At 58.5% G+C, this 13,513-nt stretch overlaps 1 protein-coding gene across 5 annotated transcripts in view; it reads left to right on the top strand.

The window, feature by feature from the left end:
• The window catches only part of ADCY3 (adenylate cyclase 3), an 89,874-nt gene that overhangs the window by 13,969 nt on the left and 62,392 nt on the right, over positions 1 to 13,513 (top strand). For all 5 annotated transcript variants that reach the window (XM_078855712.1, XM_078855711.1, XM_078855710.1 and 2 more), the window contains exon 4: positions 10,477 to 10,626. In XM_078855712.1, the coding sequence (XP_078711838.1) occupies positions 10,477 to 10,626 (150 nt within the window). The remainder of the gene's footprint in view (positions 1 to 10,476; positions 10,627 to 13,513) is intronic.

Raw genomic sequence — 13,513 nt, 5'->3', positions numbered from 1 at the left:
GTGGCGCTGAGCACCGACGCGCAAAGACCGAGGCGTTGCTGATGCTGCTGCTGTATGGCTCTGAGCGGCCTTCTCCGTCGTGTTCCGTTCTCAGCGCCATCGATCGTTGCGCTCATAGAGCGGGAGGGAGGGGTCTGGATTTGTTGAATGCACCCCCACCGGCAGATGCATCAACCGGCCGGGAATTAACACCAATGGCATTGATCAACCGCGATGTGCACCGAGAGCTCGAACTCGGCGGAGGGGAAAAACGCGGATGTGGAAAACGTCCTGCCTGCCCTCAATATTCTCTCCGAACGGTGTCATGGCGCTGACACGATTAGTCTGCGATGCTCCCCACGGGTGCTCTTATCAAGGCGCGGGTGAGGGCCGGGGGTGGGGGGTGGCCAGGAGGGCCTGGCGGCTACGCGGACTTCGTAATGGCCGCGTCGGGAGCGCCGAGCCTTCGTCGCCAACGACTCTTTGAGGGCCCGGGATGCAGGCTTCGGCCCTCGGCAAGTTAGCGGCCGCCTGGCGAGCGCCCCCCCCCACTCCCCTTTGGTGGCCGTGGGGCCCTGGCCACCAAAACATTTCCATATCGTGTCTCGCTTGAACATTCCTATGGTGGTGGTCGGTTGGATTGCAGATATACAAACGCAGCAAGGGTGGAGGAGGCTGTCTTTACAAACAAGGGATACAAATTGTAGTAGTCTTTCAAAGAGACTGGCTCCCGCCCTGGGAATGTGGAGTACGCACCACTGGCAATGGGTCGTGAGCAATGCCCCCAGCCAGGGTCACCGCTTTGACTTTTCCACGGACGCTTTGCATTGTGAACGGGGGAATGTCTCCAGCACCGCAGAGTTCGCGCCCGTGTGTGTGTCCCGTGTGTGTATCCCGTGTGTGTGTGTCTCGTGTGTGTGTGTGTCGTGTGTGTGTCCCGTGTGTGTGTGTGTATCCCGTGTGTGTGTGTGTATCCCGTGTGTGTGTGTGTCCCGTGTGTGTGTCCCGTGTGTGTGTGTATCCCGTGTGTGTGTGTGTGTGTATCCCGTGTGTGTGTGTGTCTCGTGTGTGTGTCCCGTGTGTGTATGTGTCCCGTGTGTGTGTGTCCCGTGTGTCCCGTGTGTGTGTGTGTGTCCCGTGTGTGTGTGTCCCGTGTGTGTCCCGTGTGTGTGTGTCCCGTGTGTGCGTGTGTGTCTCTCCCGTGTGTGTGTGTCCCTTGTGTGTGTCTCTCCCGTGTGTGTGTGTCCCGTGTGTGTGTGTGTATCCCGTGTGTGTGTGTTTGTGTGTCCAGTGTGTGTGTCCCGTGTGTGTGAATCCCGTGTGTGTGTTTGTTGTATCTCGTGTGTGTGTGTCTCGTGTGTATATCCCGTGTGTTATTGTGTTGTATCCCGTGTGTATGTATCCCGTTTGTGTGTATCCGTGTGTGTGTGTGTGTGTCCGGTGTGTGTGCGCGCGCGCGCGTGTGAATGGGCTGTATGTCCCGCGGGGGTTGAGCGGGTCTTTTTCTTTTTTTATAACTTGACGAATATCACCTTGGTGGCTATTTCGAGAAGTGACATTGGCCAATAGACACATTGTGTCCCGTGTCACGGAGGAAGGAGGGGCGGGGTGGGCGAGAAGGAAGCATTCCCCACTGCAGCTGCGTGGAGGAGCAGGAGGTGTGGGTGGGGGGGGTGGTCTTCAGGCAGAGGTGTGCACCCAGAGGGACTCCAAATGACCGCAGCCACGCCGCCGCCGCCCGTAATTACCTGCGCCCGAGGAGTTCATTAGGCGGTCAATTAGGGTGGGTTGATGGGAGGGGGGGAGGCGGCTGGGGGGGCGGTGGGACATCGCGGAGCCGCGAGCGCACACGGATGTCAGCGCTCGGGGATGCGGTGGCCCCGGCGGCGCCGGGATCGGCGACGAACCACGGAGGGGGTTGCGTGGCGGTGCGGCGCGGGAATCGTCTCGGGTGCCGTGCTCGTCTCCCGTTGCAAGGGACAGCCACTTCACTCGCTGGATCGTCCCACGAGGGATGATGGGCCGAGTCGTGCTTGCCGTGGAGGGGGTGGGGGTTACGTGACCGTACTTCACCACGCTGTTCGGTGCGGGTTCAGGGAAGGCGGGGGAGCGAATGCCTGGCAGCTCGCGAGTGTGGTACGATAGGTTCTAGTGCACGCAGCGTAGCCCCGCGACCTGCAACACGTGCCGTGCGCGCACGGTCCACCCACCCGAGCGCCCTCCAGGCTTCAATCACCCTTGGCCTTCGGGATCTGACGTGGTCGGCGCGCTCCGAGTTTCTTGACGTAGGCCGTTCGAGGAGTGATGTCGAACACCGCCACCAGCACCACCACTATCGTCACTACCAACACCACCAACTTCACTACTACTGCCACAATCACCACCACTACCGCCACCATCGCCACCACCACCACCGCCGCCGCCAACACCGCCACCAGCACCACCACTATCGCCACTACCAACACCACCACAGCGACTACCACCGCCATCACCACCACCACTGCCACCTCTACCACGGCCCCCAGCATCACCACCGCCACCACCACCACAGACACCACCACCGATGCCACCACCACCATCACCGCAACCTCCACTGCGGCCCCTACCATTGCCACCACCGCGACCGCCCCGCGGCGCGCCATGTTCATCGCTGCGCGAGAGGAAAAATCTAAATCCTCTGCCCTTGATGCTCACCGCGTGGGCCAAGGCTGTCGTTTCCTCCTGGCAAAGAAATGCCCCCGTTAGTTTGTGCTACGTCCGAACTGCACCACCGAGCAGCGACCTCGCAAGATTGCAATCGGTTTAAGTTTTCGATAATGATGATTCACAGCCCGTCTGTGAAGTCACTGGTGGATGGAAGGCCTCGTCTTAGGCCACGTCGGTCAACGGGTTTGTCTGACCATACTTCACCGCGCCGGTTATTGTGGGTTGGTGACGAGGAGGGGGGTTGGGGGGGAGATCAAACTCGGGTTGCCGGGTTCGTAGTGCAGTTTCGCTGCGCTAACCGGTGCACCACCGCTCCCTTCCATCCTTTAGATAGTCGTGGAAAACGCCAAATAGTTTCCCTGCTCAGTGACCGTGGACCATGGTCATCTGATCCAGTGGTGGAAATTCCACATTGCCGTGGCATGAGCCAGAATTTTCCACAGGTCGATGACAGCTGACGAACTCCCGAGTATGACCTCTGGTAGACACCCCTCCCCTCCAGCACTGCGATATCAATATTTGTTTATATTTGTTCTGATATCTGTTTTACATTTTACCCTGGGATTGGGATTGCAACCGACTGAGATGCAACATGAAAGTCGCACAATGAGCAGGGGATCAGTTTCAGCCGGAGCTGCGCGGGGCTGAGCTCCGGAAAGCACTTCTTGTTCGGGCGTTATCACGTGTTATCACGCGTTATCATGCGTTATCACGCGAGCCACAAGTTCTGTGGCCTGCACTGAGCCACTGGCCCCCATTCTGAACCAGAGGCGGATTTAGAAACTTTCCAATGGGGTGGGGGTGGCGGGGCTGGGGGTGAGAGTGGGGGTGGGCAGTCCCGGACTGTCAAGCTTTGTAAACAGGCCCCCTCCGTTCGTTAAAACAACGTTCAGTGTCTTGTCTCTTCTGGGGTCTGAAAGGGGGTGGGTGGTGGCGGGGATTGATTGATCCCGACCCTTCTCCCCCCTTAATGCGTGACCCCGTCGAGAACCATTATGGTTCGCACACCTCGCACGACGGTAATAACCAGGGCGGCCCGCCGGATTCCAACCACGCACCCCCTGGCGACGCTGCGGCCAGGCCTCGTCGGCCCTTCCCCCCGGCCGCCGCGTGCCGTGAGAATGGGGGTAAACAAATGCGGCGCGCGAGGTTGTTATCATTATTAACGTTGAGCGGGTCCCACGGGGGCGGCCCGGATTCCGGGGCTCTGCGAATTCTCAGGCCCTGCGCTTATTTTTGGGAGAAAAAGTAAAACCGTCGGCGCGTCGTGTTGCTCGCTCGTTCACCGTGGCGCGCGCACAGGGAGGGGGGGGGGCCGGCCGAGGTTGCATCGTGCTCGCTGGCACACCGGCTCGCTCGCATCAAGCAGCAGCAGAGTCCGCACTGCAGCGCCCCCTGGACCTTCTCCGGTTGCCTTCGGTGAGTGGTAATAATTGCACATTACTGGTGTGACCGATAGACAGCTACCGGTGGCTTCCCAGAACTCTGCAGAAGACATTCTTTCGGAAGCCGGACAAATGAGGCGAGTTGAACCCTGACCAGGGATTGAAAATTTGGGATTACTGCATACGAGTAGCAAAACCCTCCCGGCCGTACCCCAGGGCCCCGACCCCGTGCTCGCCACGTGGCCAGGTCGCCCACGTGGCTCCCACGCGGTTCCCCACGTGGAGGCCGCCCGGGGAGCCGCTCCGCCACGCCGCCGCAGGAGCGACGGCGCGGCTGCGCCAGTGGTGGCTCCTGACCCACACTCGGAAGGACGCAGTTATTGAGCCTGCCTCCCCCCCCCCCCATCGGGGCGGCACGATCGGCGGAGCTCATGTTCAAGCACTGGGAGCACCGGACGGCACCTCTGTCGCGACGCCAAGGAACCTTGACGGCATCGCTGTGCAGAAAAATCGGTTGCTTGTCGCTGCGACGTACCGCACGCAGGAGGAGGAGGAGATTGATCCCACATAGTCATCTCTGACCGATCACAACTTTAGCCGTGCCATTTGTTGCAGGCCACTTGACGTTTGGACACCTTTGGTGCCTATGCGCAGAGCTCGAACATGTCGAGAAAATAAACCATGACAAAAAATAACAATAAATCATGAAAAAGAAACCATGAAAAACTGTAGGTTCACTCGCAGCTGCAGGGGCCCACAACCCAGGAGCTCGGTCTCCTGCCGCAGCGGGCAACAAGGGCCCCTGTGGGCAGCACGGCCACCTCGGTCTGAGCTGCCGTTTCAACGGACCGCCTCAGCCTGCCGCCACTGCCACTTGACCAACGTCCGGTGCTCACGGGCCATATAACACCGCGTCAACACCGCATCAACACTGCACTGATTACGACACAAGATGAATTGACCATTAGGCTGTGCGCTCGCATTCCTTACTAAATGATATATACACATGTATATTCACCAATTGCCCCCAACCACCGCCACCACCCCCCCCCCCCACGCTCGTGCCCGCTTGCAAAATTTCCCGGACCTCACCACCGTGCGTGGCGGGGGGGTGCAGGTGGAGGGGGGGGGCTCGCTCGTGGTGTGCACGCTTCGCGATTCTCGCAGGGTCACGAGGACGCGTTCGCGAGTCTACCCCACATTTCCGCCGCGCGTCTCCCGAACATCCGTCCATGTTTATTCACGGTGCCCCGGACTCGCCGCGACGACAAAATAATCGCGCGCGTGTTTACATTCTGTCGAGGACGCACATCTGGGGGAGGTGGGGTGGAGGGCGTGGGCGTAAGTTTACGAGCGGCAAACGGTGGCGTGACCAGGCCGACGCGGCGCAACTGCCGCCGATCATCTCGGTGACTCTTGTTCCACGCACAACAAAAAACAAACAAACAAAAAAAAACGCCCATCAGAAGATTTGGCCCACCGCGCCGGTCGCGCGACCCTCGGTGCCGCGGAGTCACGAGCCAACGTGGCACGCGCGGGGCGGTGGTTGCCCGCCCGTCCCCGGTGCGTCTGGGCCCTCTCCAGACGTTTCAGGTTCCTTGCGCTGCGCCCACGGAGCAGATGGCGGCCGCGAGGTTGGGGGGGGGGGTGCAGGGTTATGGACGTCGTTTGTTGGTGGAATTGCCTCGGAGAGGGGGGGGGAGGACCTCTGCGTTAACCTCGAACGCGTTCCAGATGCGGAGAGCGCGGGCTGCCTCGTCGATCGTGGCCTCTCTTGGGCGGTCTTCAGGCCGGCCCCCAAGCCAAGCGCTCGAAGCTCGGCTCGGTGCCACTCGCCGTCCGAGTTGCGGTGACCTTGATTCCCGTGATTTCGGAACGTCCGTTTCAGACGTCCAGACTTCCCATTGAATCCGCCAGCCAACGGACAGACGGTCGGGATGGACAGATGAAAAAGCAGCCAACCTTATTTGTTTTCACCATTGTGGCTTAATGGTACCACCCATGGGTGACCAATGCTAATAATGATTTCCTTGAAGCGTTTTATCTCCAGACCACAAACATGTTACGATAGCAAGGTCACCGCGGTAGCTCTTTTATGAGCAAGCTGTTGTTCAACGAGGGCGCTGTGGCCACGTTTGACAGAGAATCTCGTTTTGGAAACGCGACCGCGAGGTGAAACGTTCCCGCACTGCGAAGAGGCGTCCAGCAGAGCGGATGCTGGCCGTGGTGCCACTAGTGGTGGCACACGCAGCCACATCCAGCACCCCCTGTGGCTCACGGGCCAAGCTGGAAAGTGGGTTAAAAGAGATCGGTTCGAAACACGGCGTGCGCCGTGCAAGAGAGAGGCGGCTTTGGCAGTGAACGCGCCGCTACTCCTGCTGCTGCCGCCGCTGCTGACGCCACCGCTGGCGGCACTGCCGCTCCTGTCAGTGCCGCCGCTGGCGCCGCCACCGCTGGCATCGCTGCCGCCGCTGGCACCGCCGCTGGCGACACAGGGAAACCGGCGCCCATTACGTGGTGCTGTGGGAGATGCGTGCAAATGCAAATCGCCGTCGTTTACCCCCCCCCCCCCCTTTTCGGCGTGGACGCGGGCCAGGGTGCCCATCGGGCCCCGCAGGAGCAAGCGCCGCTCGCCCCTTTGTCGTCATGACAGGTGGCAGCGGCGTGCGTCACCAGCATCGTCTTCTCGCTTGCGTCTTGTTTGTATATTTATTAATAACGCCCTTAAGGAGGCTCGGGGGAGGTTCGCAGTGGCCTTGGTAGAGTCACCGAGCCCCCCGGCAGTTGTGCATGAGCAGAGGGCTCGTCATTGAAATGGGCCTTGAGGTTTTCTCCAAAATAAATATTTGCGGCCGCAGCATTGCCCCACAGCAGCCTGTAGTACCTGTGCTGCATGGTGGTTGCCCCAGCTAGCGCCGTCCCGACCGAGATCGCTTGCCACTCCTGCCGTATCGGAGCCTAAACTAAACAATTGAAAGCTTTTTATGCATGTATGTTGAACTTCTTTCACGCCGTACGTAGCCGGAGGTGTGGGGGAAGGACAGTTCTAAAGAAATTAGTTTTCAATCTCCGTGATTTAAAGGTGCATAGCTCCAGTGGCTTCCTAATATCGGACGGAAGAGCGTTCCAGACGGCCGCAGAAGCACATCTGAAAGTGATGCGGTCATCGCCTTTGTTCGACGGCCAGCCAAAAGCCGCTGCTAGGATGATCAAAGGTCACGTGATGGTTCGTGTTTATTTTTTGCAGCTCTTTTTCAGAAGTGACCTGGCTGAAAATGGCGGCTCAGCAAAGTGGCTTATCAAGTTTCCCATTCACAATAGCAGCCAAAACACTCTTAAACGCGCGTTTCCTCAGACGCTTGCCCCTGCTGGAGCATAGCGCGGCCCCCACGCGAAACCGCCGGGCGACCCAACTCGCCACGCGACTCCACCACGCGTGGCACAGGCCCAGACCGCGGCGGTTTGACGTTTTGGGCCTCGCCAGTGGCGCGCGGGCTCCGGTGCGGTCGGCCGAGCCGTCCGCACTGGGGGATGGGAGAGGCGCATGCGTGTGCGGTGTCTGCATGTTGAACTTCGTACGTAGCCAACCGTGCTGCTAATCGGGCGAAGGTGCAGTGAGACGGGAGGAGCGCTGCAGGCCTGAGGGCAGTACCCCGGACGTCTGTGGACAAGAGCTTTGTAGCTCATCGGATTGCTCCATTACAAAGAAGGTGATTCTGATTGACTCGAGGCTTCCGTGACTGCAGGAATTCATACTTTTTGGTTCTTTCGGTAAAGTCACGTAGGTATGAAATTAAATAATATAAATCACGACGTTTCAGGCGCAACACCTATTTCAAACCTTTTAAAACAGTCTGCCTCAGCAGCAGACCGTGCTTTCCCACCTGATGACAGACGCTTGTGTTGCGCCGGAAACGTCGTGATTTATTTTAGTTTCTACCTACGTGACTTTACCGAAAGAACCAAAGAGTATGTGATTCTGATTCTTCGATGCGGTCGAGAGAGGCGCGGGATTCTGTGCCGGCCGGAGAGGTGACGTCGCGGCTGAATGTTGATTGGGGCTCCGATCCGAGCGGGATGTTCGGTTCACCCCGGGTCGCGACTCCGGGTGCCCTGAGCGTTCGCTCCGCTTGCTGGCACTCGGCACCGGCCGCGCCGTGCGAGCGCATTCCGCCTCCCCACTGCTGCTGCTGCTGCAGGGTCTGCACCGTGACCCCCGGAGCCCCTCCCTCCCTCCGCCCGCTCCAAGTTCCCATTGAGCCCCAGCGGTTTGGTGGCGAATCCCTTCCGCTAGAATCTGTCGCATCGAAAACGCGAAACAATCCGCGAAGGAATTCCTTCGGCGCCCATTGTCCCGCACAATGAACTCGCGCGCAGAGCCGCTGGTTATTTTTTTTCCCCCGCAGCCCCCCGCATTGTGCGACTTCGCGATTTGATTAATTTTTTTTTTCCACCGTCCCCCCCCTTCTCCGAACGTGAAACAAACAAGCGCGCCCGCCTCTTATTGTTCCGAGAGAACATTCCGCCGCCGAATGTCCCGCGTCACACGCAAACTAAAATTAAAGTTGGGCCGGGGGTCTCGGGGCCGCCCGCGCCGGCTTCCTGTTTACTCTGCGGGGGCGGTCGCGGTCGGACCTCACGGCCCTCGGCGGCCCTTGGCCGGACCTCGCGGCCCTCGGCCGGACCCCGTAGGTCTGGCTCTCTGTTTGTCTATCAATCTGACTCTCTGTCCGTCTGTCTCTCTATCCGTCTGTCTCTCTGTCCGTCTGTCTCTTTGTCCGTCTGTTCTCTGTCCATCTGTCTCTCTGTCCGTTTGTCTCTCTATCCGTCTGTCTCTCTATCCGTTTGTCTCTCCGTCCGTCTGTCTCTCTGTCCGTCTGTCCCTAACACGGGGAGCGCGACAGCTCCGGTAGAGAATGCGTCGAAATGAAATGGGCTGAGCGTATGGCTGACGCTGTTGCTCAAGGAGCAGTGCAGGACTTGCAACGCCATCCATGTAAGCGATGGAAGCGGCAATCCGTTCGCCCTGGCGGGGTCTGTCCCTCTCCGCTGGTGTCATGATGAACTCTCGTGGAGATGGCTCGAGATTAACGACACTTTGGCACGTTTCACACGCAGGGTTCCGCGGACACTGTTACCCGTGATCAAGGTGTCCTCACCGTCCTGTTAATATTCCGGGACTCGCCCTGGAGGAATCCGGCGAAATTCATAAAAGGATTAATTTAGCCAAACTTGGAAACAAATAAATAGCACGGCAACTTAAAGGCCTCACCAGCACCTACCCCTACCCTGTCACCTACCCATACCATGTCACCTACCCCTACCCTGTCACCTACCCCTACCATGTCACCTACCCCTACCATGTCACCTACCCCTACCATGTCACCTACCCCTACCCTGCCACCTACCCCCACCCTGTCACCTACCCCCACCCTGTCACCTACCCCTACCATGTCACCTACCCCTACCATGTCACCTACCCCTACCCTGTCACCTACCCCTACCATGTCACCTACCCCTACCCTGTCACCTACCCCTACCCTGTCGCCTACCCCTACCATGTCACCTACCCCTACCCTGTCGCCTACCTATCACCTCTGACCTATATACAACCTCTCGCCTATCCTATACCTTCTCACCATGATTGTGGTTGTAGATGCTCGCTAACAGCACTTGCCCTAACAATCTGTTGAAGGCCACACGGGGCGGGGGGGTGGATCTTTGTGGTGCTGGTGGTAGTGATGATGGTGGTGGTGGTAGTGATGATGGTGATGGTGGTATTGGGCTGTAGATGCTTGAGCTCCCATAACCACCCCAATCCCCCCCCCTCCCCGTGTCCTCGCGGGGCGCCACCTGGGCCGCCAAAGGCTCTAAACACGTGATGTTGATTCTAAATTTGGAGTTTGCGCGGGCACGGGGAGAGAGAGACACGCAAACTCCAAATATACAGCAGGCATCAGGGTCAGGTTCGAACCCACGACCTCCTTCATACCAGGCGAGGTAGTTAACATCTCCACGGGGAGAGAGAGAGACACACAAACTCCAAATATACAGCAGGCATCAGGGTCGGGATCGAACCCACGACCTCCTGCATACCAGGTGAGGTAGTTAACATCTCCACGGTGAGAGAGAGAGAGACGCAAACTCCAAATATACAGCAGGCATCAGGGTCGGGATCGAACCCACAACCTCCTGAATACCAGGCGAGGGCACGATCCCATCGATAGCCATGACCATCCCATGCCCCACTTGTGTTAGCACGGTTGGCTACAGTGCGAAAGACGTACATTAAGCGAACACAATGAGAAGGAATCAAACGGTGAGCTGATCTTTTCTCTTGCAGTGAGACACAGAGCCTGACCTCCCCCCCGTGTCTTCCCCCCCCCCATCCCGCCCCCACCCACAGCTGCTGGCGAACGTCGCCATTTACATGTGCGCCATCATCGTGGGCATCATCTCCTACTTCATGGCCGACCGCAAACACCGCAAGGCCTTCCTGGAGGCGCGGCAGTCGCTGGAGGTGAAGCTTAACCTGGAGGAGCAGAGTCGACAGCAGGTGAGGCGGGTGGCGGGCGGGGAAGGGGGTGGGGGGGCGCAGGCGGGGGGCGCACGTACACCTCGCGGGCGCTTCTCTCCTATCCTGAGACGTTGCCGTCGAGGGGAAGGGGCTCGCCGTGAGCGGCGTGGTGCGTGAGGTTGTCGGCGCGAGGGTAGAGAGCGGGCACAGCGGCGTAGCGAGCAGAGCAGCCACTTACGAGCCGTGCTTGGCACAGGGAGGGCAACCTACTTTCTGCGCCGCCCCGTGCGGGAATCGCTTGCTGGCGTTTTTAACCAAGGGCAGACGTTGAGTGTTTTTTTTCCGAGGCTGCTTCAAACGGTATGAGTCACCCGCCCCTTCCGGCGTTTTGGAACTGAAATCGGTCTCGGCGCGGCGTTCCCATCGCTATTTCAAGCGAAGGAAACGCGAAGTGTAAACACGGACGATGAGATCCTGGCGGATCACGAAGACGGCGCTCAGTGGAGCGTCGCTTTGTGTGAACGCATTTGAAATTTGGGCGCTGCAGTGGCGAGATGTTAACTCCCTCGCCTGGTCTGGAGGAGGTCGTGGGTTAGATCCGGACCCTGACACCTGCTGTACATTTGGAGTTTGCGTGTCTCTCTCCTCGTGGTCGCTTGGAATTGTATCTGGGTCTTACGGTTATTTCGCTTGCACATTTAGAATGGACTCCATGTGATAAGCCACGTCATTGAACTATCATTTGTGATGGCCAGGTCGCTTCTGAAAAAGATCTCCATATAGCTCAGCTATATGGAGATATAGCTGAGCTATACCTGGCAACATAAAAATAGTTTAGTTTTATAATTAAAAAACGTGGAGTAAAACGTGAAGTGGGGAGAGGGGGTGTTTACCCCAGGACCAATTCAAACCACCCCTGGGGACAGGTATCAATCTCAGCTTGGTAGGTCGTTAGTGCAGTGTGCTTGCCACTGTGCCACCAAGCGCTTGGGACAGTACTGTATGAGACAATTATTCAATAATTGGTGAATTTTGGCTGATAGTAATTAATGTGGGTGCGGTGGAGCCACGGATGCAGAACTGAAAGCACTGCACCGAATCTGCCCGGCGCTAGCGGAGTCCTTGGTTGGGACCTGCACCAGTCCCGCGCCCCCCCCCCCCCCCCCCATCGCCAACTTACGCCGGCCAGCATGGTGAAGTATGGTCAAACAACCCCGACGGCCGATGTGGTACGGGGAGGCCTTCGAGGCAGCAGTGGATTACGAACGGAAGAAGAAATGCGCACGCAGGGATCTCTCCATCCACAATCGTGATCACAGTCGGCCTTCTGAACAGGCGACATTTGTTTGAGCAGCCAGCTGCCTGGGCCCCACTCTCCGGGTCTGATCAGTCGGGGATGGGGGGAGAATCGATTTTCTTCGGCCAGAATTTGAACTCTTGCAACTCTCCCGCCGTGGCTCGAGTCTCTTTCCGACCATGGCGGCTCCCCCGCATCGTCGCCCGCGACGCGCCGATTGGTCTCTGGGCGCACCACCGCACCGTCGCTCCAGATGGGGGGCGGGGAGGCGGGTGGGGGGTAAGCGACGCCGCCGCGGGGCTGCTGCCAGGTGGCAGCGTCCGAGACGCTCGGGCGGTGGCGGTGGAGGGAGGGGAAGCGGCGGCGGTGCCGCTAACACGATCCCCGCCACTGCGGGCGATCGTCGTGGGCGATAGCGCGCCACGTTGCGATGGCTGCGGCGGGGACGGCGACAGTAGCAGCGGGAGTTTAGCTGCGGCCTTTGCGGCCGCAGCTAAACTCCCTCGTCGCAAAGAGAGCGGCCGCTTGCGAGCGCCGTGTTTGGTTGAGAGCGATGTTTAAAACGCTGTAGTAGGGGGTACATTTTTTTTACGAATATTTATTCATTAGGTTCCATTCTGAATCCAGCATAAAGCTGTCCACGTGATTTAGCCACTGTCTCATCGGCGCTCTCTACCATGCGGTGCAGTGCAGTGTGGATTCATGTAGCGGCGAGAGAGCCTAACCAAAACGGTGGGAATTATGATTTTGTAGAGAGAGAGAGAGCGGCAGTGGAACACAGCAGAAGGGGAAGGTCTCGAGGCTGACCATGAACAAAGGCAGGGAGTCGACAGCAAGGGCGGCTGGCGGAAGGCAGTTTTAACACGCAGGCTTTCGCGACCGATATTATTCACAACAAAGGTTTTATGGGATTGATCACGTAAAAAACACATTCCTGCGGAGGGAGCTGGTAGGAACGTTGGGTTGCTCGGTCAATGGCCAGGGTCAACGGCAGCGTGGTGTATTCCGCAAATATGCCCGACTATAAGGGCGTGCGCAAGCCGGCACGAGTAGGTTTATAAGGGCACCACGGGGTAACCAGCCCCTCTCCACCCAGCCCCACCCCTCCCACACCACCCCCAGCCCCACCCTCCCCACCCAGCCCCTCCCCACCCTCTGGGTCTGGGCTATAGAGTGGGTGATGAATTCTGGGTCTGGGCTATAGAGTGGGTGATGAGTTCTGGGTCTGGGCTATAGAGTGGGTGATAAGTTCTGGGTCTGGGCTATAGAGTGGGTGATGAGTTCTGGGTCTGGGCTATAGAGTGGGTGATGAGTTCTGGGTCTGGGCTATAGAGTGGGTGATGAGTTCTGGGCCTGGGCTATAGAGTGGGTGATGAGTTCTGGGTCTGGGCTATAGAGTGGGTGATGAGTTCTGGGTCTGGGCTATAGAGTGGGTGATGAGTTCTGGATCTGGGCTATAGAGTGGGTGATGAGTTCTGGGTCTGGGCTATAGAGTGGGTGATGAGTTCTGGGTCTGGACTATAGAGTGGGTGATGAATTCTGGGTCTGGGCTATAGAGTGGGTGATGAGTTCTGGGTCTGGGCTATAGAGTGGGTGATGAGTTCTGGGTCTGGGCTATAGAGTGGGTGA

The sequence above is a fragment of the Lampetra fluviatilis genome, chromosome 4 (genome assembly GCF_964198595.1).
Source record: "Lampetra fluviatilis chromosome 4, kcLamFluv1.1, whole genome shotgun sequence".
Taxonomy (NCBI): Eukaryota; Metazoa; Chordata; class Hyperoartia; order Petromyzontiformes; family Petromyzontidae; genus Lampetra; species Lampetra fluviatilis.
This window is presented reverse-complemented; position numbering and strand designations above follow the sequence as displayed.